General features: G+C 57.0%; 3 protein-coding genes across 9 annotated transcripts in view; all 3 read left to right on the top strand.

Annotated features, from left to right (window-relative positions):
* The window catches only part of SNAPC4 (small nuclear RNA activating complex polypeptide 4), a 23,161-nt gene extending 8,919 nt beyond the window's left edge, over positions 1-14,242 (top strand). For 3 of the 4 annotated variants that reach the window (XM_003794956.3, XM_023516191.1, XM_012808336.2), the window contains 14 exons: positions 2,592-2,739; positions 3,020-3,126; positions 3,285-3,379; positions 5,545-5,639; positions 6,685-6,764; positions 7,052-7,510; positions 8,285-8,368; positions 8,536-8,785; positions 9,179-9,249; positions 9,742-9,852; positions 10,540-10,567; positions 11,204-12,774; positions 13,676-13,814; positions 14,013-14,242. In XM_003794956.3, the coding sequence (XP_003795004.1) occupies positions 2,592-2,739; positions 3,020-3,126; positions 3,285-3,379; positions 5,545-5,639; positions 6,685-6,764; positions 7,052-7,510; positions 8,285-8,368; positions 8,536-8,785; positions 9,179-9,249; positions 9,742-9,852; positions 10,540-10,567; positions 11,204-12,774; positions 13,676-13,807 (3,231 nt within the window). In that variant the 3' untranslated portion in view covers positions 13,808-13,814; positions 14,013-14,242. The remainder of the gene's footprint in view (positions 1-2,591; positions 2,740-3,019; positions 3,127-3,284; positions 3,380-5,544; positions 5,640-6,684; positions 6,765-7,051; positions 7,511-8,284; positions 8,369-8,535; positions 8,786-9,178; positions 9,250-9,741; positions 9,853-10,539; positions 10,568-11,203; positions 12,775-13,675; positions 13,815-14,012) is intronic. The other variant, XM_023516192.1, reaches the window with a different exon arrangement.
* Positions 9,166-26,050, top strand: DNLZ (DNL-type zinc finger). Of its 2 annotated transcripts, XM_023516196.1 has the most exons (4): positions 9,166-9,169; positions 24,294-24,527; positions 24,738-24,877; positions 25,773-26,050. In XM_023516196.1, the coding sequence occupies exons 2-4, from the start codon at positions 24,306-24,308 to the stop codon at positions 25,939-25,941; spliced, it is 531 nt and encodes a 176-aa protein (XP_023371964.1). In that variant the 5' UTR covers positions 9,166-9,169; positions 24,294-24,305; the 3' UTR covers positions 25,942-26,050. The 2 variants fall into 2 exon arrangements, with proteins under 2 accessions (XP_023371964.1, XP_003795003.2); XM_003794955.3 differs by lacking the exon at positions 9,166-9,169 and having other exon boundaries at positions 23,894-24,527.
* On the top strand, positions 16,056-23,864 carry CARD9 (caspase recruitment domain family member 9). Of its 3 annotated transcripts, XM_023516195.1 has the most exons (13): positions 16,056-16,154; positions 17,364-17,555; positions 17,899-18,036; positions 18,587-18,891; positions 19,002-19,181; positions 19,257-19,400; positions 19,575-19,700; positions 21,022-21,213; positions 21,532-21,573; positions 21,679-21,793; positions 23,045-23,118; positions 23,577-23,653; positions 23,734-23,864. In XM_023516195.1, the coding sequence occupies exons 2-13, from the start codon at positions 17,372-17,374 to the stop codon at positions 23,831-23,833; spliced, it is 1,677 nt and encodes a 558-aa protein (XP_023371963.1). In that variant the 5' UTR covers positions 16,056-16,154; positions 17,364-17,371; the 3' UTR covers positions 23,834-23,864. The 3 variants fall into 3 exon arrangements, with proteins under 3 accessions (XP_023371963.1, XP_012663694.1, XP_023371962.1); XM_012808240.2 differs by having other exon boundaries at positions 21,532-21,793; XM_023516194.1 differs by having other exon boundaries at positions 21,529-21,793.

Raw genomic sequence — 26,050 nt, 5'->3', positions numbered from 1 at the left:
GGCGCCTGTGGTCCCAGCTACTTGGGAGGCTGAGGCAGGAGACTCGCTTGAGCCCAGGAGTTGGAGGTTGCTGTGAGCTATGATGCCACGGCACTCTACCCAGGGTGTAGGGGACCAGCTAGAGGCTCTGTCTCAAAAAAAAGACTGCACTTAGAGAATAGCTTGGTATGAAATGTGCTTCTCATTGTAGATACAAAAGTGTCTGCAATTTCAGTTATTGCCTTTTGAACCTAAGTTTATCTGTTAGGGTCCTTGGGGTCCTTGTTTGTAGTGCTTTAGTTCAAATTTCATTGAAACGTGACCTGGGAACATGATCTGTAAAATCTGCTTTTTAAAAATTTATCTCATTTTTTGTTTTTTTGGGCTTGTTTTGTTTTTGAAACAGTCTCAGTCTGTCAGAGAAGCTCTGAACCTTTGTCACCCTCGGTAGAGTGCTGTGGCATCACAGCTCACAGCAACCTCAAACTCTTGGGCTCAATTGATCCAAGGACCCTAACAGATAAACTTTCTCTTGCCTTAGCCTCCCAAGTAGCTAAGACTGCAAATGCCCAATACAACGCCCCACTAGTTTCTCTATTTTTAGTAGAGACAGGGTCTCACTGGTGCTCAGGCTGGTCTAGAACTCATGAGCTCAAGCAATCCACCTGCCTTGGCTTCCCACAGTGCTGGGATTACATACAGAGGTGAGCCACTGTGCCCAGCCTGTTTTTGTTCTTTAGTGGCAGACCACCTGATTGTAGTTGATCAAACTAAATTTGCCAAAACTGCTTTTAAGAGAAAAGTATACTCTCCATACTGAAGGCCTGAGAGTCTATGTAAGGCCTATGAAATTGAGTGGGTTGATTATTCTATTGGATTTGCTTTCTGAAGTTGCTCAGTTATGAAAGATTATATTGATGTAAATTGGATATGACTTCATGTACCAGTATTAGAAATGGTTATGTATTTAGTTGCTGTGTGGTTTGGTACATGTAACTGGATGGTAAAAATGTTGCCACTGCTGCTTTGACTTAAATTTTCCTGCCCATTTTTTTGCTCTTCCCTTATTTTCAACCTTTTTAAAAATTGTCTTTCTCGGGTGTTTTCATGAAGGCAAGATTAGCTGGGTTTTGTTTTTCACCCACTTGCCCAGTCTCTCTCTGTCTGGGAAGGTTTGGGCCATTCACGTGGGGCTGTGAAGTCGGGTCTTAGTCACTATGCCTCAGGCCTTCACTTTACTTTGTGGCTTTCTCTTTCCCTTTCACTCTGTCTTGCTGGCTTGATGAAGTCTAAGTCCAGATTTTCTTCCTGTGGTCCCAGTTACTTGGGAGGCTAAGGCAAGAGAATTGCCTAAGCCCAGGAGCTGGAGGTTGCTGTGAGCTGACGCCACGGTACTCTACCAAGGGCAACAAAGTGAGACTCTGTCTCAAAAAAGAAAAAACAAGATACTAATGATTTCCCCACACCAGATTTTTCTTTTTTGAGGGGATTCATTTTCAGTCACTATCAAAGCCAGTCCAAGGGCTGGGCAGACTCACTGCAGCTGCACTGGACACCATTGCTCTCTGCTCGCCACAAAGGGCTCCAGTTTCAAGACCCCTTCATCTGACCTTTTGCTCTTCCTGATCCCACGTGGCCTGTTGCCACTGACCAGTGGCTGCCTGGCAGGTGGGACTGGCATGAGGAGGGGTCTTTTATTTTCCTGATTGAGAGCTACGGCCTTGAGTTGAGTGTATACACTCAGAGGAAGCATACCTGCCTAGACGTAGGGTCTGTGTGGGCCAATGTCCACACATCCTATGCCCAGAAGGGCCATTCTGTGGCTGACACCACCCAGAGGTGATGGCTGTGTTTGTGGTGAGCGGATGCTGGAGAGCCGTGTGGTGAAGAGTTTGACAGCCCCAGAACCAAAAGCTCAGAGCTGAGTGACACCATTTCCAGCCCCAAGTATCCTCTGTCATGTAGGCACTTGCCTTAGGAGAGAAAGTTCAGTTAATACTGATAAGGTCCTGGGGAATCCCTATGAGTGAGGGGAAAGATTTAGGCAGAATGTCTACCGTGTCCACTGAGGTTGGTTTTCTGAGCTGAACCACGCAAGGGGTTGGGAGAGATACTAGGGGGCGTGAACTACCTCACAAGGCGCTGCCCAGGCATGGGCACCAAGGGCCACCCTAGCTCCTCCACCCCCACCCCCAGCTGCCCCAGTGAGGACTGCAGAGGGGGAGACCTCAGAGCTCAAGGATGAAAGAGAACGTGCTAGCAACCAAGTGTAAAGAGGTGCAGGGTATGCAGGGCAACACTTTTCCCACAGACTCTGCCCAGCCAAGAGTTTCCTACTAGTAAGCATTTGAGTACAGTAGTTTTGGTGTCATGTGAGTTAACTGTTGTGAATCAATGTAAATATCTAAGCTCCCTCTCAACTGGCCTTTCCTGGTCCTATCTAGAGTGGGTTCAGTGTCTTTGCAGCTTGAGGTCCCCTCCACTCCACCACAGGATCCTGCTGGGAGGAGAGCTCGGGTTCACTGGAGCACTCAGAGCCAGGTCTGGATGTCCTTCAGCACCCAGGGCAGAGCCCAGTAACACACGCTTGCTTTTGTTTGGGCCTCGAGAAGACTGGCCGCAGTGCCTTCCAGTGCCTGCAGAAGTTCCAGCAGCACAACAAAGCCCTAAAACGCAAGGCATGGACAGAGGAGGAGGACCGCATGCTCACCCAGCTGGTGCAGGAGATGCGTGTCGGGAGCCACATCCCCTACCGCAGAAGTGAGGCTGCCTCCCACCCCAACCCTCCCCACCCGCAGAGTGCTCTGCTATCCCAGGGCCCTGGGGGCTGTGTTGTCTCAGCTGCCCCACAGTTGAGTTCTTTGTGGTCAGAGTGACCCTTTTTTAGGTGACCCATCTTGGAGGTGGGTGTCTTGGTCCCCAGAAGGCCCCTGTGTCCCTATCGTCCACTCTGGGAGGTGGGTATCTTGGTCCCCCAGAAGGCCCCTCTGTCCTTAGAGACCACTGTGGGAGGCACCCACAAGGCTCATGTTCTCCACAGTTGTCTACTACATGGAAGGGAGAGACTCCATGCAACTGATCTATCGCTGGACCAAGAGCTTGGATCCTAACCTGAAAAGGGGGGTCTGGGCCCCAGAGGAAGATGCTGTAAGTTTGTGGGGCCCAAGGAGAACTGGTCTCTGGCACTTGAACATGGCTATTGGAAGTGGCTGCTGTGCCTCTGATGTCCTTTCTTTGACCTCAGGGTGGGGAGGTTATGGCTATGTGTGCAGAGATGCCATGTATCTGCTTGTCCTTTCCTACAGAAGCTGCTCCAAGCTGTTGCCAAATATGGGGAGCAGGATTGGTTTAAAATCCGAGAAGAGGTGCCAGGTAGGAGTGATGCCCAGTGCCGAGATCGGTGAGTTGGTCAGCGCTGGGCAAGGGAGGGGCTCGCTTGGATGCATGTGAGGTTTGCTGTCACATAGGCCATGGCAGCTGCTAGGTGACAAGGCAGGAGTGACACACTGATGTAGGAAGAGTATATGGCTCATTTTTATCCCTTCCTACCAGGAACAAGATCTAGGTTGCACTGGAGATGGGGGGTCCTGGTCAGCAGTTTTCCTGACCCGTGGTATCTAAATTCTCCAGATCACTGATGGGCAGCAGATGCCCTCCCTCCTTTTCCTGCTTGTCTTTTGTTGCAAGTGGCTTCGCTGAGATAAAGTACATCCAATCAGTGTGTACTTGTGGAGCTGTGCGACCATCACCACAGTCAGTTTAAAAAGAAGCCCACTCAGCAACAAAACAATCCGATTCAAAGTGGGCACCATGCTTGAATGGACAGCTCTAGGGAAGACAGACACCTGTCTAGTAAGCACATGAAAAGGCATGCAGCCTCACTAGTCCCCATGAGGCACGAGTCAAAACCACACACAGATTGGGGTGATAGCTGCTAAAAGTTGAGATGGACACAGTGGCTGGTGCCTGTAGTCCTAACTCTCTGGGAGCCTGAGGCAGGAGGGTCACATGAGCCCTGGAATTGGAGGCTACAGTGAGCTGTGATGACACTGCTGCACTCCAGCCTGGACAGCAGAGCATGACCCATCTAAAAAAAGGGAAGATTGACCATGTGGGTGAGGATGTGGGGAAGCCAGAGCACTTGTCATTTTGGTGGGGGTGTAAAAAAATACAGCCACTCAGGAAGACAGTGTGCTGGCTCCTCAAAAAGTTAAGCACAGAATCATACCCCAGAAAACTGATACATCTAAAAAACCCTCCAGAATTTTGGAAGCCAGAGCTCAAACATGTCTGTGTAGCAGTGTTACATACAGTAGCGTCATTCACAGAAGCTCTAACAGGGAAACAACCCAAGTGTCTGTGGCCAAATGAACAAATAAAATATTGTCTGTCCAAACAATGGAATATTATTCAGCCTTAAAAAGAAATGAAATCCTAGTAAATACTATATTTCCACAAATTCTGGTACAACACGGATGAACCTTGAAGATATTATGAACCTTTATCTGCACTTTTTAGTGCAGACATAGCTGTTCATCTCTCTCAGGTCTAGCCATGGAGCTGGACTGCTAGGTCCCGTGGCTCTTCTTGTGTTTAACTTTTGTTGTTGTTGTAATTTTTTTTTTTTTTTTTGGCCAGGGTCAGGTTTGAACCCACCACCTCTGGCATTTGGGGCTGGCGCCCTACTCCTTGAGCTACAAGCGCCTCCCTGTGTTTAACCTTTTGAGGAACTCCCAGACTGTTTTCCAATATGGCTGAGCCGGTTCATGTTCCCACTAGCAGTGTGTGAGTGCTCCAGAGTTCCACCTTCTCACCAAGCCCATCATTCATTGTCTGTGGTTACAGCCCAGTTACAGCCTCCTAGTGGGTGTGAAGCGGCACATGGTTGTGGTTTTTTTCGTTTTCCTAGCAACTAATGATGTTTGGCATCTTTACATGTGCTTATTGGACATTTGTATGTGTATATCTTTGGAGAAACTTCTGTTTGAACCCTTTGCTCATTTTTTAATTGGGTTATAAAAGTTTTTTTTTTTTTTTTTAAGACAGAGCCTCAAGCTATTGCCCTGGGTAGAGTGCCATGGCATCACAGCTCACAGCAACCTCCAACTCCTGGGCTCAAGCGAGTCTCCTGCCTCAGCCTCCCAAGTAGCTGAGACCACAGGCACCCGCCACAATGCCCAGCTATTTTTTGGTTGCAGCCGTCATTGTTGTTCGGTGGGCCCAGGCTGGATTTGAACCCACCACCTTAGGTGTACGTGGCTGGCGCCTTAGCCACTTGAGCCACAGGCGCTGAGACTAAACGTTTTTTATGTACTTTAGACACAAGTCCCTTCTCAGATATGTGGTTTGCGAATGTTCTCTCCCAACTATGTGTTTTCTTTCAACTTTCTTGATGGTGTCCTTTGAAATACAAAGGTTTTAAATTTTGATGAAGTCCAGTTTATCTATATTTTTCTTCTATTGCATGTGATTTTGGTGTCATATCTAAGAATCCTGTTGCAGAAGCCAGGATGGTAGTAGAAGGTGTCTGTATCTAAAGTGTCTTTGTGTTCATGTCACTTTCAGGTATCTCAGAAGACTGCATTGCAGCTTGAAAAAGGGACGATGGAACATAAAAGAAGAAGAACAGTTACTTGAATTAATAGAAAAATACGGTGTCGGTGAGTTGTTGATTCACTTGCTCTTCCAGTTTCTACTAGCAGTGAGTTCATGGTACCAGTTTAGACACCACTGGGGGTTTGGGGTCTCCCCGATCCCAGGCTGCCTCCCTATGACCAGCTCTCTCCCACCTCACTTCTTGACAGACAGCAGTTATCCCCATACTACAAACTAGAGCACTTTAATTATAGAAAATCTAGAAGTACAGATGTACTCGTCCCCAGAGATAACCACTATTACTGGTGTACTCTTCCTCCGCATCCTCTATGCTTCTCTAGGAAGAAGCAGCTTCTAAAAATTGACTCATTATGTAACCGACTATATTTTACCTGACAATGTGTCACTAGCTGTGCTATCAGTATGAATAGTCCTCCATCTCTGCATGTTGTCTGCCCTGCTGCCCCTGTGTCCCAGGGCCGCAGTGTTTTCCTGATGAGCAGTATGCAGGTTATTCAACCTCCTGTCCACATACATTTAAATTATTTCCCACTCTTTGCTGTAGGGCTAGAATGAGCTGAGTTTTTTTATAGCTAAATCTTTGCTTATATTTGTAACGTCTACTTAGAATAAATCCTAGCTGTGGGATTGCTGGGTCCCAGGACACATAGAATGCTAAGGCTGTGCCTCCTGTGTCCAGCCGTCCTACAAACACCATGCACTGGCTGCCCTCCTGCCCATGTTGTCTGAGAGAGAACTGAAGTCATTAGAAACGTCTGGTTAGACATGGGGCACATGCACAAGGGCCACATTTGTGTATAAGCAGGCGATCCTTCTTCCTTGGCTGTGCATCTGCCCCACTTCCCTGAAGGGCTGAGGACCCACTGCAGATCAGGCTGCAGAGCTGTAGGTGTGCAGAAGTCCAACCCAGGTGCAGGCTGGGCGGCGTGAGGGTACACAGGAAGCCTCTTTTTCATGACCCCCAAGCAGGTCTCTAGAAAATAGCAGGCTCAGTTGGAAGCAGAATCTTCCTACTAAGTCGATAAACTTGTGCCCTCAAAGATTGTTGATTTGTATGAAGCAGTTTCCATGTGGTTTTTGCTTTTGTAGGTCACTGGGCAAAAATAGCTTCTGAACTACCCCATCGGTCAGGCTCCCAGTGTCTGAGCAAATGGAAGGTCATGACTGGGGTGAGACATTCGGTTGTCTTGGAGCTTTACCTGAAGTCAGACAGGAGGCCCTGCCACCAGGGAGCCACTGGGCAGAAAATGGGAGCGAGGGTGGTTGAGAGGGAGAAAGGGATGTACGTTTTCTGGCCCCAGGTGGCCAGGGGCAGAGGGACACAGCTGCCATCTGCCCAGAGGAGTCCTGCTCAGCTGCTTCTTAGAGGGCTGGCCTGCTGCCTGCTGTTGCCTGTTCTCCTTTGTCATTGAGCCCACATAGCTGAGACCTCCAGGCAGCCTTTTCCTCTCCTCAGAAGAAGCAGAGTCTGCAGAGGAGGCGGCGGATACCCCGTCGCCATCCCCAGTGGAGTTCCAGCTCCAGCTCTAGTAGTGGAGAGACCAGCAGCGGCAGCAGCAGAGACACTAGCAGCAGTGAGGAATCAGAGGTGGAGCTGGAGCAGGCCCAGGAGTGTGGCAGTGTGCCACTATCCCCACAGTATATGGTGCCGGACATGGATCTGTGGGTTCCTGCCAGACAGAGCACTAGCCAGGCCTGGAGAGGAAGAACGGGAAGCTGCCCAGGACACCTTGCTGCCTCCCCCAGCCATCCCCAGGGGTCCAGTGCCGCCCAAGCTGGCGGCAAGGAAACTCCTGGCAAGGAGCTGAGCCAGGCACAGGCTCCCTCCAGGACCCACAGCACTGCCCTGAGGGGTGTCCAGTGCTCACACTTAGCAGACCCTGACCCAGCGAGCTCAGAGGGGCTGGCCCTCAAGGTAGGCCCCAGGATGTGCCCCAGAGTATGTACAAGGAGGGGGAGTGGGTGCCCTGTGCTCTTAGTAGTCACCACAGCTAGGGCTCGGAGACAGCATGGCAGTCCCGCCACCAGCCTGGTCCCCAGGTATAGATGGGCACCCCTTCATTGCTCATCAGAATATTCTGGTTCCTGCTGGTTTGGGAAAATGGTATTCCAGGCAGCAGCTTTCTCTGCTGAGGCTGGGAGTCTCCATTTTCCCCAGCTTGTCTGAGGAGACTTGGACTTGGAGGCATTTCTGAAATGTCTCATCCCCTAGTTAGGGAGAAGGGAGGAAGAGGCAGCAGGAAGGAGCCATTTCCTCCCAACCTCCTAAGTCACCGAAGTCCTCCCATGAAGGGCCTCTGCCCACCTGCTGGGGTCTGACCTCTCTAGCCAAGTGTCTGCCTGTCCTGGTTGGCTTGTCGGGTGTTGGGGCCCCCTGGACACCTGCAGTACTCTGTGTCCAAAGTAGCCCTTTGGGTTGACCTGGCTGGTCTTCCCTGGAGTTGTTGGAGAGGACAGTGAGTCCCAAGGGAGCTGGGCAGAGTACCCTCGTAGAGCCTGCCCTTGGCCCGAGGAAGTGGTGAGGGCAGGGAACCCCCTGCTTTTCACAGTGGACTGCTCCTGCACAGCACGTGACTGTGCTTTGGAGTTGGGGCGAGTAGCTGTCTATGGCAGCACAGATGTGGGAGCCGTGGCTTAGGGCCTGATACACCAGGGGTTCCCACACAGCCTTACCCAGTTCCTTTGTCAGGATGGGAAACTTCTGAAGAAGGTGCCCCTACAGACGGTGCTGAGGGTGCTCAGGACCAACACGGCCACCTGGAGCCGCACGCTGGTGAGGCCTGCTGCGGGCTGCATGTCACACCCAGGAGTCCCCACCCAGCCTGCACGCTCCCACTCTGGTTTGAGCATTTCCCTCCCCAGGCTCTAAAGGAAGTGGGGGGCAGGGGCACTTCATGGGGCTCAGCCTGGCTGGGAGGCCCATGTATCTTCTCCCTGCAGAAGGAGAAGCTAAGGCAGCCGCTTCTGCCCAGCTCGTCTCTGGGGGCCAGCCCTGGCAACACCATGGCCAGGTCCCACATGCAGCAGCTGTGGCATGGAACCTTCCAGAATGGACGGCAGCGCTGGAGACATGCTCTGCACCGGAGGCTCCTTGATCGCAGGCTTCTGTTGGCTGTGACCCCTTGGGTGGGTGATGTCGTCCTGCCCTGTGTGCAGCCTCCCCGGACAACTGCTGCAACACAGACCCACGGTACTCCTCCAGCTCCTTTGGGAGCCTCCTGGAGGCCAGGCATGGAGACAGGAAATGCGCCCTGCTCAGTGCACAGTGGGGAAGTGGTCTCAGTAGGAAGCCTTTGGGACGGGCCACAGCTCTGTCCAGGTTCCTGTCCCCAAAGGTTTCAGTGACCACCAGTCAGGGTCCTGGGTGTTCTTCCTGGATTGAGCACAGGGGCAGCTGGATTTGGAGTTCTTTGGGTGGTGAAGGGCTCAGAGGGACCACCCTTTGTCCAGTGGTGGTCATATGGTGCCAGCTCCGAGGCTGTGTCTCCCACACCTGCCTGGTCCCTAGTCCTCAGGGCTCTTGGGCCTCCAAGAGAGGAGTGTGGTAGTGGAGCCACTTTGTACGTGTGCCCTTGTCCCCTAGCCGATGGCCTCAGGAGGCAGCTGCAGCACATGCGCCTGGCCAGCACCCCGGTGTTCACCCTGTTCATTCAGGTGAGCCCTGAACAGAGCTTGATTTTCTTTTGCTCTGTGTGTGTATGAAGTCTCAGAGTTGGCAGTAGGTTCATTCCTTAAAGTTCAACCTTCCACGGGTCCCAGTTCTTGAAAACTTACTTCCCTGTGGCTCACACCTATTAGCAAATGAACGTGGAAGGGGCAGCTAGCTGTTGAGCACTCGCTGCCACCATTGGTTAAACAGTGTTCTGGGAGTGGTAAGAGGTGCTGGGACCAGGCATGAATGAAGGGGGTGAAGCTCAGGACACAGTGGCCGCCTGAAACAGAAGTCAGCATCCACGTCAAGACAGGAAGGCTGGGGGTTCGTCCCAGTCAGGAGGACGGGAAGGCTGGAGGTTCAGGGGCAGCCAGCATAGCTTCAGGCTGCTTCAGGCTGCTCCAGGCTCCAGCTAAGGGCTCTGATGACCCAGCCCCATGGGGTCTGGGCTGGGAGGACAGGGAGTTTTGCTATCCCTGTGCCCCTCCCCTTAGCTGCTCCAGATCGATACTGCTGGCTGCATGGAGGTTGTTCGAGAGAGGAAGGTCCAGCCTCCTGGGCTGCTCCAGGCTGGACCTCAGGACCCCCTACCACATCTTCTGCAGGTAGCAGGCACTTGGGGTGAGAAGTAAGGGTGAGCACTGCCTTCCCTGATACGGTGTGGGCTCCCAGGAGGGATAGGACCCCCCAGCCAGCTCTGCTGTGCCCCTTCTAGGGAGGCATCTGCGTGGTGCCACGCAGGGACTGCATCCCTTAGAGATTCCGGGGAGTTCAAGGCAGTACAGATCGAACTGTCACTAAAATGTCTCAACTGCCTGGCCTATCTCCCCATAATACTAGGCATTAGTTAGGAACCATGGGGACCGTCTGCTGGGGTGCCTGGTTCTTGCCTTTCTGCTCCAGAAACCAAATTGGCATGAACTCAGTCCATGAGAAGCCTCACCCCAGAGCCCTGTCACCTGGGGCAGGGGGCAACAAAATGGTGTCCTGGTCTGAGGACCAGACGCAGCTCTGTGGTGCTGCCTGGGCCTTGGAGCCCTCAGCCCCCTGCCTTTCTTACAAGCCCCATGCTGCCCCGACCCACCGAGGAGTGCACTCCAGGGCACCCAGGGAGGAGCTGCACCAAACAGGAGGCTCAAGGCCTCTGCATCGTGCAGAGGAGAGTGTAAAGCCAGGTCTAGTACTTAAGCCTTGTCCCCTTGCAGGGGAAGTGGCAAGAGATGGTCTAGGTGTGGGGAGAAGTGGTCCAAGCCCACAGGGGATGTGAGGGCTAACTGTCCTCTCCTTTTCAGGCACCTCCGAGCGCCCAGAGCACCTCAGGTACTGCTGATGCACTTCTGTCTTGCTAGGGAAAGGCATGACCTGCCACTGGCCTTGTGCCACGGCCTCTGACCCGTAGCCCCTGGTAATGGAGTCTCATTTGAACTCCCCCCCTACACACAGAGATAAAAGGCAGACTTGGCACTCCCATTTGCCCCTGCTGGGCCCGAGGCCTCCCTGGCACAGGTGCCAGAGCGGGGCCACTTTGAGTGAGGGCTGTCTCTACCAGCGTTGCTAGTCTGCTCACAGCCCCTGCAAGCAGATGGGGCAAGGCCTGGGCTCCTGGGGGGTGATGCTTTGTTAAGTGAGGAGTAGGGAGCAGTGGTCCCCAAAAGTCTTGGCTTTCTCAGAGATGTTAAAGATATAGGGGTTAAAGCGTTTGAGGTTGCTGTAAGCTATGACTCCATGCCATTCTACTGAGACTGACAAAGTGAGACTTTATCTCAAAAAAAAAAAAAAAAAAAAAATGTAGAGGCTGGCCTGTGCAGAACATCCACTGCCCTGGCTGACTGGGGTGCTAGGGTTGGGATACCCTGAGTAGGGAGACCTGGGCCAGGCTCCCCTGTCCAAGTTCTAACTGATGCCCAGCAGATGGGCCCTTCAGACATTCAGATCTGGGGTCTCTCGTCCCTGTAGGCTGCCTTTTACCAGATGCAACAGTTCAGAAAGCTACAAAGACTGCCACCCATAGAGGGCTGGGTTCCTGCCGTGCAGTGTGCGCCCCCCACCAGGTGTCGCCACCAACTCCATGTGGCCCTCGGCCCAAACCCAAGACCGTGTCAGAACTGCTTCGGGAAAAGCGGCTTCAGGAGGCCCGTGCCAGGAAAGCAGCCCAGGGCCCCACAGGGCTCCCACCTCGGCTGCTCCTCTCCCCACCGGTGGTCCTCCAGGCCCCCCTTCTCCCAGCCCCCCATGGTCCTTCAGCCTCCAGTTCTGTCATCTCAAACATAGCACCCTCTGGGCTGGGGATCCCCGCAGTGGCCAGTCTGATCACTTCTGCCTCCCAGCAGGGGGTTGGAACTGCAGCCAAGGACCAGGGATCCCCCACACTGCAAACCTTGCCCCATGGGGTTTCATCTGTGGCCCCTGCCCTCGGCCCAGGCCAGGTCCCCATGAACTGCCACCTGAATGGTCTTGGACAATCTCAGGCCCCTGCCACATCCCAGAAGCAGGGCCTGCCAGAGGCACTGCCCTTCCTCCCTGCAGCACCTAGCCCCACTCAGCTGCCCATCCAGCCCCTCAGCCTGACACACAGGGGTGGGCCACAAGTGGCAGCTAATGTCCCCCTGCCTGTCAGCTGGGTGCTCACAGCCCAGGGGCTGCTTCCTGTGTCCATGCCAGCTGTGGTGGGCTTTCCTAGACCAGCAGGGACCCCTGACCCCTCAGGGGTGCCAGTGACTGTGCTACCTCCCCTGCCTGAGACTTGCACAACCCAGGGCCCCAGGGCCAGCATGGATACAAGACCAGACCTTTCCTCCAGTACAGGCCCCTTGGCTTCTCCCACACAATCCTTATCACAGAGCCCTGCCGAAGTGGATGGTGACATGGCCTGTGTGCCCAGGACACTTCCCCGGGCTGACCACCCTGAAGCAGGGACCCCCCAGTCCAGCCAGCTGCCTGTCTGTGCTGGTTCTGGCCCTAGGAGTGAGCCAGGAGGGCTGCTGGGATCCCCTTCAGGGACACGAGAGCCCAAGGGGCCCCAGCCTGGGCTGGAGAAGGGTTTCCTGGACCTGAGCCTGATCTCCCAGGATAGTGAGGTGGCCACACGGGAGTGGCTGCGGGGACAGCATGGGGTGTGTGTACCCCCACTGGGGAGCAGGCTGCCCTACCAGCCCCCTGCCCTGTGCAGCTTGAGAGCATTGTGCGGCCTCCTGCTCCACAAGAAGGCCTTGGAGCATAAGGCCACTTCCCTGGTGGCTGGTGGGGCAGCCAGGGATGAACCTGAGGCAGAAACCCTACAGGCCTCTCTTGAGCTGGTACGGAGACAGCTCTGGGACAACCCTGCCTACCTCCTGTTGAAGGCCCGATTCCTGGCAGCCTTCACCTTCCCTGCATTCCTGGCTACCCTGTCTCCCCATGGCGTCCCCACCACCCTCTCAGCAGCCACAGGGGTGGACTCAGAGAGTGAGGATGAGGACCTAGAACAGGCAGAACCTACAGACAAGCATGGGCAGGGAGGTTCCGTGGCACCTGCAATCCCTGTTCAGGTAGGGTGGCTTCCAGCTGCAGCTCCACTTTCACAGCAGCACCTTCTCCTGCCCTTGCGTGTCTGGCCTGCCCAGAGCTGGTGTGGGACAGGCGGAAGTCGCGGGCAACAGTGCTGGCTGTTGAGTTCCTCAGGAGGAGGAAGCTGGCTCTGAGCCCTCCTGCTTGCATGTAGTTTGTGCAGAAGTTGTCTCCCTGTCTGGGGCAGTGTGGGGGACAGAAGGGGACCCTCACTGCTCTTAGGCGACTCACTAGCTCAGGTTAGGCACACAGGTGTACACTGCTCGGTTGACTATCAGCACAGCATAAGGCAACAACTCTTTCTGTCCCTCCCTGCATTTCTGGGGGCCCAGAGTCCTTAATGTGTCACTTTCCTGACTGCATGTGGGGCAAGTTTTCTAAGCTCTGGGCAAAACTGCTGTCCGTATTTCCCAAGAAGCCTGAAATAAGCAGCATGTGGTACTATGTCCCTAAATCCTCCAGGGCTGCACCCCAGGAGCCCATAGCAAGGCCCCCTTCTCTGTTACCACTTGGAGCAACCTGGGGGTAGTCATGGAGAAGGACAGCAGCTCCTGAGAGCTCCCAGGAAGTGGCTTCTCCTTCCCACCTGAGGCAGTCTGGGCAGCTGTGCCTGTGGGCCCATCTGCTGGGAGCATACCTGTCTCCCTCTCTAGGGCTGCCACAGTGAGTGGGCTGCATGGTCCCCCCCCCTCCTGCTTAGGACTGCATGGGGCCCTTCAGGACAGCAGGCTGGCGGCCAGGGCACTGCTTAGATGAGGGGACTGGGAAGCCAGAGCCCACATCATGGCTCTAGGGGGTATGCCCTAGAGCATCCCCATGGCAAATTCTTGCCCCCTGTGGCTGGAGGTCACCCGTCTCCCCTGCTTGGATTTTGTGTTTTAGCAGGCCCTAAACTCTGGTGAGGGCTCTGCGCCCCCCTGCCTGGATGCTTCTGTCGACCTAGATGTTGATGACCTGGATGTGCTCAGAACCCGGCATGCTCGGCACACGAGGAAGCGGAGGCGGCTGCTGTGAGCAGTAGGTGGGTGGACAGGGCACCACTCGGCAGGGGGTCTGTGCAGCTGTGCCCAGGCACAGCCCCGCCTCATGGGCTGTCAGGACAGACAGTCCCACAGTTGGGCAGTTGGCACAACTTCACCCTTGGTCCCTGTCTCTCACAACACTGCCTGTGAGGTTTGGCTGGTATGCCTGGGACCCCACCAGGGTGTTTTCATTCTAGGGCAAGGATACCCCAAAAGCCACTGCTGCAGCTGAGAAAAGGCAGGGCTCCCATGTGCCCGTCTGCCCCACAGCTGCCATCATCCTAAAGAACAAAGTGGCCAGAAGCCCAGGCAGTGCTCAACTGCCACCCACTGACTGATCTCTGTCCACAGTGGATAGGGGGAGGCACTTGAAGTGACTGTCATTCCTGGGTTTCACCAGGTGCAAACCTGAGCAGCTGAAGGAATAAAGTTCTACTTTTTAATTAAAAAGTAAGATGTGCTGTTGTGGTCTGTTGTCTCCTGCTGAGCATGTCAGGACCACAAGGGGACTGGGGAGGAGCAGCAGGGTTTGCCACCTCACGGGAAAGGTCTAGCTCTGGCCTTGAGCCTGTGCAGCTGCTGGCCCTCCTGCCACCCAGGCTTGACCTTAGCAGGTTCCCTGGAACTAGTGGCCACCTAGCTGCCCAGAGTTACAGCAGCAGCTCCCTTCCCTCCACACCAGCCTCTGGCACAACAGATCCCAGTGGCAGCTCTGTCCCTCTCCAAGTCCTGTGTCCCTCTAGTGACAACACTCTCAGGTTCAGCTGTCCTGAGAGTGTCGTCACACAGTAACCACCATGGGCAGCCCATCTGCCCCATTCCCAGTGGCCAGCACACCCCCACCCCTCAGACTGCCTCGCTCCCGTGCCCAGCAGCCAGCACATCCCTACCACACAGTCTGCCTCACTTCTGAGTGTGTCACTCCATGCCCAGTACTCTACTAACTTAATTTTTGCAACTCCTATGACCTATGGCCAATTTAGAGGTTTGTTACTTAATTTCCAAATATTTGGGAATTTTCCAGATTATCTGTTACGGATTTCTTGCTTAATTCCAATGTGGTCAAAGAACACAACATGGTTATTAAATTTTAGGGACAGACCACAAGGAAGACACTGTTATCATTGCTTCACAAACAGGAAGCACTAGGCCAGGAGGGCTCACCACCACTGCCTGCACCCCTCAGTGGTGGCACCCAGGACCCACTTTAGCACCACATGCTCACTGGTGTGCTGCTGGCAGTGAGGAGGCCCAGGCAGGAGCATGACCCCTGGGAACCCCAGGAGAAGCCCTCACTGCCCACGCTCCATGTGATGTTGGGGCATCCTCCCTGCAGAGGCTACTAAGGGCTGGGTGGAGGCCAGGAGGCAGAGGGGAGACTGAGGGCTAAGACAATCAGAGGCTGGATGGGTGGGGAGCGGTTGGGTGAGGCCTACACTAGCTTCCTGACCTTCCTGCCCAGCTGCCCCTTCTCACAGCTGTGGAGCAGCAGCTCAGTTCAACCAGCTATACAGGGTGAGGTGAGGCCTGGGGTTCCCTGAGACTGCATCAGGGATGAGGCTATAGCCTCTTAGACAAGGATGCCAAGTGTACAGTCCACAGAGGGCCCTGTCGGGTGGGCCATGAGTACACCCTGCTGCCCAATCCTCCTGGGACCCCCCGAGTCCCCCATGTGCATCCTGGTGAAAAGGGAGGTGTAGAGTGGGGATGTTCCAGTGAAGAGGGTGACATGGAGAGTGTTGGGGGCAATGTGCTGTGTGAAAGGGACGGGGCAGGCCAGGGGATGGAAGGCACCCATGCCCCGGCAGCCTGTACTGGCCTCCTGCACCTGTCTCTGCCCTCTGGATCCCCATGAGGTGGGCTACCAGCTCTTGTGGGACCCAAGTGTGTGCTAACCACGCCATGGGGGTATGAGCCGGACTTGGGTGAGCTCTCCCCCACCACACTGTGGGCCCTGTGGGGTTAGCCACAGAGCCCCCCTGCTGCCCATAAGAGGCCTCTGCTCTCACTTCCACTTGGCAGGTACCAAAGCTGGGCCTCCAGGGTGGCCCCAGCACCCAGAACCCCTGACCACTGACGGCCCCTCAGCTCTCCTCTAGAGGGTGGAGGACTTCCCCTCCCTTCGCCCCACCCCCTGGGACTGCCCTGGTTGGGTGAATCAACAGGCAGCCACCAGGACAAGTCCTGGGAGGATTGGCAGCCTCACGGATTAGCCGGACGGTCAGGAAGTGCACAGGCGCCCCGTGCCTCAAGGGCTCCTCCCTCCCACTGCTGCCACTGTCTCCCAGAGGCCAGCTGCTGGCAGGCGTGTGGTGCAGGTGGCCCTGGAGGACCCCGAGGTAGGCAGGTCAGCTGGGCATCCTAAGGGTGGCTGGGAATACTGGGGCAGCTCTCAGTTTGGGATCCCGGAGAAAGTACCTCAGAGCCACTGTTCTGCCTGTCCCCATTCCAGCCACTGGTGGATACCTGCTGCTTTCAGTGGCACGGACAGTGGGAGTTGGTGTGGCTCGTGGGGATTTGGGGCTAGAAAGGCAGGCATGGAGCTGTGGAGTGTGTCTGCCTCTGTCCCTGGGCGGCATGGGATGACAGCGCAGCAGGAAGTTGAGAAATCCCTCCAGAGACCAGGCCTGCTGCAACCTGCGTCTCCAGGAGCAGGGCTCAGCTCTTCCGGTCAGGTGCTGTGTTTTCTGGGGGCTGGAGGCCGTCTGTGGGGCCCAGTCCTGGGAGAGCAGCTTCTGGCTTGTTGAGGTGTCCCCTGTGCTGGTGGAGGGGAACAGCAGAGGGTAGTCCCAGCATGATGGTCCCCTTGCCAAGGAACTGCCCTGAGAGCCCTTGGCAAGCGCCAGGGAGGGCATGGCTGGGGGCAGAGGAGCCCAGAGTTCACTGGTGCCTAGCACCCAAGACCTGAGGAAAATGCTGCAACAGCACCCTGGACCCTGTGGGCCACATTGCTAGACCCACTGATATGGGCAGGTCTTGCTCTTCCTAGATGGCACAGTGACACACAGCTGCTGGAAGGCTGAGTGGCCTCAGTTGCATCAAAGTACCCAAGGGAAGGAGGAGGGCACAGGTGGGGGGCAGGGTGCTGAGCAGGGGATGAGGAAGTCCAGCAAGATGGCGCCCTTGGCTGCCATGGAAGTGGGAGGGTCACAGCAAAACATGCTTCTCACTCAGCTTGGCCAATGGCTGGCCAGAGGCTAGAGCTCCCTCCCCATGGCCGCATAGGGATGTGCTGTCAGGCAGGGCAGCCTTCTTGTGCAAACAGCCCACCTGCCTCAATGTGGGGAAGCAGCTGCTCCACAGAGCAATTTGGGGGTATCTGAGGGCAAAGGGGAGAGAAGGGTCACCGTACAAGAGATAGCGTTCTCCTAGATCCCACCTGGCCCTGCCCCCCAGCTTGTGTGGGCAAAGTGGCAGAGAGCAGGGCAAGGCTCAGGAAAGGCCCACAGGCTGGAACCTGGTGTGGACTCCGAACAAGGAACAGGCTCTGGGCCTAGGTAGGAACACGAGGTGGCCACCTCAGCTGCTCCCCCTACCACTGCTACCAGCCACTGCCATGTCTGACTACGAGAACGATGACCAGTGCTGGAGCGCCCTGGAGGGCTTCCGTGTGGCACTTACCTCCATCATCGACCCCTCACGCATCACGCCCTACCTCCGCCAGTGCAAAGTCCTGAACCCCGACGATGAGGAGCAGGTGCTCAGCGACCCCAGCCTGGTCATCCGCAAGAGGAAGGCGGGTCAGTACGCACTTTGCGGGCAGGCCCCCAGACCTGGCCAGGAGCCACCCTCCTGCGGCTGTCCCTGGCCCCCCTCAAGCCCAACCCTGAGGGGGAGCCCCCTCCCACCCCCCCACCTCCCCCATCCCACCCCTACATCCCCAGCCCCCTATAGTCAGGGTGTGGCCTAGAGCCTCCTCCTCAGGCTAGATGGTGAAGATCCCAAGAGGCGGGTGGTGATACTTTGTGCCTAGCCTAGGAGCAGGACCTGTCGGGTGCCCGGCTCACCTGGGACCTGGACCACTAAGTGGGGGGACTCTCTGTCCCCAGCACGCCCTGTGCTCAGCTCCTGCCCCTCCCCCAGGTGTGCTCTTGGATATCCTGCAGCGCACTGGCCACAAGGGCTATGTGGCCTTCCTGGAGAGCCTGGAGCTATACTACCCGCAGCTGTATAAGAAGGTCACAGGCAAGGAGCCAGCCCGCGCCTTCTCCATGATCATTGGTGAGGCCCCTCTGCTCACGGCTTGCTCAGCCCAAGGGGCATGTGTGAGTCTGCATGGGAGGGTCCTGTTCCTGTCTGCTGGGCTGGGTCCCTGCCATATGAGGTGACTATTGGCCTCCACAAAGGAAGCGGCTGGGGGTGGCAACCCCTTTGTGGGGTGGGGCAGTATTCACCCAGATGTGGTGTGGCCCCAAAGACCTGCCCCCAGGCCATAGCCCCTGCTAAAGTCCCAGCAACCGAAGGGACAAAGGACACTCCCTTAGCAGGAAGTGTGTCCTGTATCTCCTTAGGACCCATCAAAGTAGACATGGAGGGGATGGCCTGGGCCTGGATGCCCTACGCCCTGATGTGGGGGGTGGCCCATAAGGTGGGTTAGAATCATGGGTCCATTTCTGCCAACACTGAGCTGCCCTGGCAAGGAGGCTGAAGGGCCTCCTTCTGCAGGAAGCCAGTTGTGTCCCCTCAGCTGGTGTCCCCCCAAACCTTGAGCTGCTGGTCTTTCTGCGGCCTGGGAATGACAGGCTCTGCCTGATACTGGCCTGGCCTGCAGATGCATCGGGGGAGTCCAGCCTGACGCAGCTGCTCATGACGGAGGTGCTGAAGCTTCAGAAGAAGGTGCAGGACCTGACTGCACTGCTGCGCTCCCAGGATGACCTGGCCGAGGAGCTGCGGCTGAAGGACGGGCTCCTGCGCCAGCACCAGGAGCACACACAGAGGCTCAGGGAAGAGCGTGAGGCCGGCAGCCGCGAACTCAAGCGCTGCAAGGACGAGAACTACGATCTGGCCATGCGCCTGGCCCGCCAGAGTGAAGAGAAAGGCGCAGCTATCATGCGGAACCGTGACCTGCAGCTCGAGGTGCTGCCCGCTCCCCAGGAACCAGCATGGGCCCCTCAGTGGGCCTGGGGGTAGGGGCCTGTAGGTGGGGACAGGCGGGGCAGGGGTGGCTCACGGCCCACTGCGCGTAGATCGACCGGCTCAAGCACAGCCTCATGAAGGCGGAGGATGACTGCACAGTGCAGCGCAAGCACACGCTGAAGCTCCGGCATGCCATGGAGCAGCAGCCCAGCCAGGACTTGCTATGGCAGCTGCAGCAGGAGAAAGCACAGCTGCAGGCCCGGCTGCAGGGCCTGGAGGCCTCTGTCCAGGTGGGTTGCAGCAAGGGTAGGGTGAGGCATAGGGCTAGGAGTGGGGGCCCTCACCACGGCTCTTCACCCCTGCAGGAGGGCAAGCTGGGCAGGGGCAGCCCCTATATCCAGGTGCTGGAGGAGGACTGGCGGCAGGCACTGCAGGACCAGCAGCAGCAGGCCAGTACCATCTTCTCTCTGCGCAAGGACCTCCGCCAAGGCGAGGCCCTGCGCATACGGGTAGGTGGGCAGGGCGGGGTGGGCTGTGCTGTGACCCCTGCAGGCCCCTGGAACCCACCCCCTGCCTGTATTCCCTGAGGGAAGGTCCAGCCTCTGAGCCCACAGTGCTTGAGGCAGAACAGTGGCTGAAGTCCCAGGGCCATGGCATGTGGGCTGAGCTGCTGCCCCCTGCAGTGCATGGAGGAGAAGGAGATGTTTGAGTTGCAGTGCCTGGCCCTGCGCAAGGACTCCAAGATGTACAAGGAGCGCATTGAGGCCATCCTGCAGCAGATGGAGGAGGTGGCCACCGAACGGGACCAGGTGGGGCCCCACCGCAGCACCTCCTGGGCCGGGGCCTGAGTGTTTCTCTAGAGACAAGAGTAATGCACACCCCTCTTCCCCAGCCTCAGCCTGCTCTCAGGAGAAGCCACATCCACCTTCAGGTTCCACCTTCCAGACTCTTGTCCACATCCTTATGGTTTTTGGTTTTGTTTTATAAAAATGGAAGCTTTCTATGTCTTGTTTTGCAAGCATACTTTTTACCCTAAAAAAGCAAACCAGGCCAGCCAGCACAGTGGTCACACCTACAATCCCAGCACTCTGAGAAACCAAGGCAGGTGGATTGCTTGAGCTCAGGAGTTCAAGAGCAGCCTGAGCAAAAGCAAGACTGTGTGTCTACTAACAATACAAATTTAGCCAGGCATTGGGGCAGACACCTGTAGTCCCAACTACTAGGGAGGCTGAGGCAAGAGAATCGCACAAGTCTAGGAGTTTGAGGTTGTTGTGAGCTGTATGATGCCACTGGCACTCTGCCAAGGACAACAGAGTGAGACTGTCGCAACAAAACAAAATAAAGTAAGATCAGGCATCCAGTGCCATTCTTGCTGCTTCAGCATCTCCCAAGCAACATCTGGAGTCATTTCTATTTAACAGTTGGTGCTTCAGGGAAACGTGGTAGTGGGGGATTTGGCTGTAGGTATTAGCACCCTTAAAATGCAGACCCCTCTTCACCATGCAGGAGCAAAGGCCTTGGCAGACCCCAGGCAGGCAGTGGTGGGGAAGCTCCCCAGTGAGGGGGCCCCTAGCCAGGGTCCCCTGGGATTGAGTCGGAGTATGTTGGGCTTGTCCTAAGTTGGAAGTGGGGACAAAATTTAGGTGGAGCAGCCAGTGATGGCACACATCTTGGGCATTCAGGGCCAGTGGCCACAGGGCCACTAATAGCCTCTGGGCTATTTGCTATGTCCTTGGTGTGGGTGACGGCCCAGTGGGGGTGGGACAGTTGTGCGCACTGGGAGGAGCCTCACACGGCTGCAGCACTCACATTGATACCAATCCAAGTCCAAAATTTACAAAATGCCCACAGGTGTGTGCCCAAGGGCCTAAAGGTCAGCACTGAAGGGGCACACTGGGGAGACGATGCAGGGCAGCAGGTCGGCCTTGGTGTTGAGCTTGCATATTTAGTCCATTCCCGCTCTCCTTACAAACCTTCATAACTCTATCCATGGGGAACAAAGAGGAAGAGCCTGGTGCTGGCCAGTCCCCTCTGAGCATCCCTGGTGGCTCTGGTTGGTAGCAGTAGGCTTCAGAGAGGAGCCAATCGCCCCGGCCCCCCACTGAGGGCCTGCTCGCTGCTGTCTCCCAGGCCATGGCATCGAGGGAGGAGCTGCACAAGCAGTTTGCACGGAATCTCCAGGAGAAGGACCAGCTACGCAAGCGGGTGCGCGAGCTGGGCGAGAAGGTGGACGACCTGCAGCTGCAGCTGTTCCAGCGCCAGGCCCAGCTTCGGGCCACAGAGGGCAGGCTCAGGCGGCAGCAGCTGGAGACGCTCATCTTGGTGGGTCTTAGGGTGCTGGGCAGGAGAGAAGCCAGGGACACAGGCACACGTGCGGGGTGCAGGGGAGGTGTGGGACCAGGACAGGGCTGCTGCCCCACTGACTGCCTGGCCCTTGCATGGCCCTTTCTCAATCCATGGAGTCTCCTTCTCTTGGTGGGGTGAGGGGTACAGATCAGCCCACAGGGCTTCCTGAGTGGCACATGGGACTGTCCACAGCAATGGCCACCCACCACTGCTGGTTGTGGTATCAGAGGGGCAGGTCCCTCTACCCAGCCGGATGTCTCTGGTCACCTGACGTCCCTTTTGCTGTGGCAGCAGAGCTCTGACCTGGAGGATGGCTCACCTGGGAACTCCCAGGAGGTGAGCGTGCCCCAGGAGTGCTGGGACCTCCATCCACCCCAGCCTGGTTGGGTACCAGAGTCCCTGAGCAGCTCTGCAGGCGGTGACAGCAGTCCCCCCCTGAAGGGACAGGGGCAGGAGCACAGCAGTAGCTCCCAGAATGGCCTGACTGGACAACCACCCTCTCGTTGGAAGCTCTCGTTCCCCCAGGACCTGGAGGACACCCAGCTCTCGGACAAAGGTGAGGGGTGTGTACCCGGAGGCCCCAAGGCTGTAGCCCCCATCCCCCAAGCCCATAGTCAGTCCCTCCTACTTGACATATGGGGAAACTGAGGCTCAGAGGTGGAGTAAGTAATTTGTTCAAGGCCACCCAGACAACAAACTAGAAAGCCAGGTGCCGAGGATGGCAGGGCCTGTGTTCCAGGAGGACAAGGCTCTCCTCGGGCAGGGGGTGTGGGTTCCCCTCCAGGCACCCTTGGACACAGTGCTGAGTTAGAAGGGCTCCCTGTCCTGCTTCCTCTCAGCAGACAGAGTGGATGATAAGCTGATGCCCAGGTTTGCATGGTGGGGACAGATAGGCCACACATGGCTCAAGGTCGAGTACAGGGAAGCTGAGGGCCTGCTATCTCCTGGGGCAGAGGAGGCTTCGAGCAGGTGGGGAAGGACCCCCTTGTGTCCACCCAAAATGCTACTGGTTGGCGGCTGGCAAGGAAGCAGCAACTGTGTGCCCTCAAGAGCTAGTAGTCCTGCCCTGGCAGAGAGGAGAGGTTTCATGGGAAGTTAGGTAAGACTTCCTCAGTGTCAGGCCTGACCCTGTCAACCAGCAGAATACAAAGGGGAAGAAGGGGTGGCAGTGAAGAAGTGGGGGCCTTGCAGCCTGACAGCCCTGCTCAGGCAGCTCCCCACTGTGGTTGGCGGGGCAGGAGTGGGCAAGGGAGTGTGCCAGCTCCAAGGAGGGGCTGTCATATAGCTAGCACCGCCTGGGCCCTGGCCTCTCCCCACAATGCTGCTGAGACTGGATGTACAAGGCCCTGCCTGGCCACCTGTGCACCTTCTTTCTGGTCTGCCCAGGCCCTGGGTTCTGAGGGGTCCTGTCTGCCCCTCCTGCTCCCACTTGCAGCAGTGCCCAGCCTCCTTGCCCCCGGGGAGCTACAGACACTGCTGAGGGCGTAGGGCCTGGCCAGACCTGGGCATAAGTAAGCACATTGTCCTATGGCCCAAGGAGCCTTCCTGGCCATCTGTCGTCAGTTGTTTCAGGGTACCTAGCTTGGGAGGAGTGGGCCCCTCCTGAGAGTGAGACAGCTAGTGCGGTCTCAGCCTCTGTCTCCTTGTCTATAACATACAAAGTCTTCACTGGATCTGTCGGAAGTTCCCACAGGACCTTGGTCCTGGATCGTGTCCCCCCACGTTAATGGGGCTGAGGGGAGGGGCGGCCATATTGAGCACAGCCCAGTGAGTAGGAAGGATCCACAGGCACAACTCTCCTTTCTAGGTGCCCTGGCTGGAGAGAACCCAGAGCAGCCCTTCGTGGCTCTGCAGAAGGAGCACCTTTCAGTGACCCCGAACGTAAGGCTGCCCTAGGGTCCCTGCCTGACCTACCCCTGGGGTGGGCCTCAATGTGAGCAACCACCTGGAGGGAGGTAACCTCAGCCTGGGCCATTCTCCCATGAATAACCCCTCACAAGGTCTCTGCCCTCAGGCTTTTGGTGGTGGGGGGAGTGTTTGGAACATGAAAGGGACCACCCTCCCTTCTCAGAGCAACAGGCTTGGGTGGACTTGGGCGTGGACATGACCGGGTGGATCGATGGCTATTTCTGGTTTCCTGGGAACCTTTGCAGCAGACCAGTATTGACCTTGGGTGGATTAACTCAGGAGTTCTGACTGCAAAAGGTTTTGGATTATTAGGAACACCTGCTGGGAGTCCAAAAGGCAAACGCCACCGGGGTAGCCTGGGCCCCGCCTGGTGGAGGGTGTGCACGTGAGCCTGCGGGTCCTTGGCCGCAGCCTGAGCCTGCCCTCCACAGGACGCAGGCCTGACCAGCGGGGAGCCCCCGGAGAAGGAGCGACGGCGCCTCAAGGAGAGCTTCGAGAACTACCGCAGGTGAGTCCGCTCAGGGCCCGTGCGGGCGTCTGGCTTCTGGGGGGTGGGACAGCATCTTGTACACCTCTGCTGTCCCGCAGGAAGCGAGCGCTCCGCAAGGCTAAGGACAGCTGCAGGCAGGAGGAGGCAGACCGCGAACACACCACAGGCAGTGACAACACGGACACCGAGGGCTCCTAACGCGCACATGGCGTGGGGGTCCGCGCCCAGATCGCAAGGCCTCCTTGCAGCAACGCGGGAGTCCGGGCCCCACCGTGTTCTGCCGAGCGGACTCGTTTCCGTGTCCTAACACACAGCCGTGAAATGTTTAGGGTGTGTTCTGTTTTTACTGCCTGATGCACTTGCGCTATGGAAGCGAAGTAAATAAATAACCGCCAAAGAGATGGTCTCGGCCACTGGCCTGCAGCGCTCCCTCCTTGCTGCACGCCTGGCGGTACCCGTGGGCAGCAGGGCGTGCGGAACCCGCAGGTTTGCGGCGCTTGAGCTCCGCACGTGTGCACAGCGCGTTTCCAGGGGGCAGCAGAGCGCCAGGCGTCCCGGCGGACGGAAGCTGAGTGGGTCCACTTCCGCCTGCGGTGCCCGCTTCCAAGATGGCGGCAACCCGGCTTCAGCTGCGGGGGGCGGGGCTGGGCGACCGGAGCCGGCGGGAGGGATGTTGCGAACAGCGCTGGGCGGCTTGACGAGGCTGCTGACCCGCGGGCGGCCCCGGGGGCCCAGCGTGAGGGAGCTGTGGGTCTGCAGAGCCCGCCTGGAGACTGCGAGGAGTCTGCAGGGTTGGGGTTGGCGGCACTCGAGCTCGGAGTCGGGGTCAGGGCGCGCGGAGGCGCTAGGGCGCCTGGAGGCGGCGCACTACCAGCTTGTCTACACTTGTAAGGTGGGCGTGCGGCGGGGACTCGGCGGTGCTCGCAACGGCGCTAGAGAGGAGGACCCCTTCAGGGCCTTTTGGGCGGGGGCGAGCTACGGGCAGGGGAAGAGACATCCTTCAAGGGGCGGGACCGGGCTATGGGAAGGGGGTGGGGTCATCTCTAAGGGGCGTGGCCTGTCCAGGCGAGATAGGGCCTCACAGGCTCTCTGCCCCCGGTAGGTGTGCGGGGCTCGTTCCTCCAAGCGCATCTCCAAGCTGGCCTATCACAAGGGCGTGGTCATTGTGACCTGCCCTGGCTGCCAGAACCATCACATCATCGCTGACAACCTGGGCTGGTTCTCGGACCTGGAGGGGAAGAGGTGAGGTGTACCGCAGAAGTGGGACCTGTGGGGCATCTGAGTCCTGGGTCGGGAGCCCATTTGGTGGGGTGGCAGGGCACGGGCCTGCCTGGGCACTCAACCCCGATTGTGGAGGTTCACAGGCCCACCTGGGCAACCCGCTTCCTTATCATTACAGGACACAGTTACACTTGGATTTCAGATGAATCACTGTTAGCTTTTCGGTATAAGTATGCCCCCAAGTTTGGGGCTTACTTGTATTTGCTAGATCTTACCATCCTGGCCAGCTCTTGTGCTCGCTACCCGACCTCCACCCTTGCTGAAGGCCTCCTAACTTACTGGTGCAGTGCTTCTGGTGTGGTTGGCCCCTGCTGGGGCACAGGGGTGTGGACCCAGCCCTGGCCCTGAGGCTTGCTCTCACCTCTCCCAGAAGAGCAGTGGAGGTGCCATCAGGAGTCCGTGTGGAGGCCCCTGACAGGGCACTATGGCTCCTGAGCTCAGTGCTCAGCTGGCAGTGTCAGTTGCAGAAGGTGTTCTGGGGCACCTGGTCTCCAGCAGTCCTCTTGTCAGACCTGGGACTGTGCAGATCCTTTCCCTGCTGACATGTGGGGAGCAGCATCTGCTGGGGAATGGTCACTTAGTGAGGGTCCAGGGCTGAGGCCTTTGTGGACATGTCCTACAGCAGTTAAGAGGAGCCCTCTTAATTCTTAGTTCCTGAAATGGCCCCTACGGGCAGAGACCCAAGGGTGGGTGAGTACACACAGGCCAACTGCCCAATGTACCCGCATGGCCTGATGCCACAAGGTGCTGGGACTGGTTGGTGCTCATGGCTTGACCTTGACTGTGGGGTGCCTCAAGGTACCCAGGTGCAGGAGGAGCTGCAGGGCCTAGCCAGTGACTGGTTGCTGTCTCTCAGGAACATTGAAGAGATCCTGGCAGCCAGAGGGGAGCAGGTGTGCCGAGTTGCTGGCGAGGGGGCCCTGGAACTAGTCTTGGAGACAGCAGAGGCCCCCACATCCACTCTTGCTATAGAAGGGGATGAGGACAAGGACTCCACCTACCCAGGCAAGATGGAGCCCAGCTGACTCCCACGCCCCAGCGCCGTGGGGCTTCTGCTTTCAGAAGGATGTTTCAGCCCTCGGCCTCTCTGGACTTGGCCTCTTTTCTATCAATAAACAGATATCACTTCCAGAT

The sequence above is a fragment of the Otolemur garnettii genome, unplaced genomic scaffold (genome assembly GCF_000181295.1).
Source record: "Otolemur garnettii isolate 467f Iridium unplaced genomic scaffold, OtoGar3 scaffold00087, whole genome shotgun sequence".
NCBI classification, from domain to species: Eukaryota; Metazoa; Chordata; class Mammalia; order Primates; family Galagidae; genus Otolemur; species Otolemur garnettii.
Note: the sequence above shows the minus strand (reverse complement) of the source record. Positions and strands in the feature narration are given on the sequence as shown.

Bases quoted from the DNA above. Each gene is read 5' to 3' on its own strand.
- CARD9 (XM_023516194.1), top strand. From the start codon at position 17,372: ATGTCTGACTACGAGAACGATGACCAGTGCTGGAGCGCCCTGGAGGGC. The intron at 18,892-19,001 runs GTGCTGCCCGCT...CACTGCGCGTAG, and splicing joins ACCGTGACCTGCAGCTCGAG to ATCGACCGGCTCAAGCACAG. The intron at 19,701-21,021 runs GTGGGGCCCCAC...GCTGTCTCCCAG, and splicing joins TGGCCACCGAACGGGACCAG to GCCATGGCATCGAGGGAGGA.
- DNLZ (XM_003794955.3), top strand. From the start codon at position 24,036: ATGGTCTCGGCCACTGGCCTGCAGCGCTCCCTCCTTGCTGCACGCCTG. The intron at 24,528-24,737 runs GTGGGCGTGCGG...TGCCCCCGGTAG, and splicing joins AGCTTGTCTACACTTGTAAG to GTGTGCGGGGCTCGTTCCTC. The intron at 24,878-25,772 runs GTGAGGTGTACC...GCTGTCTCTCAG, and splicing joins TCGGACCTGGAGGGGAAGAG to GAACATTGAAGAGATCCTGG.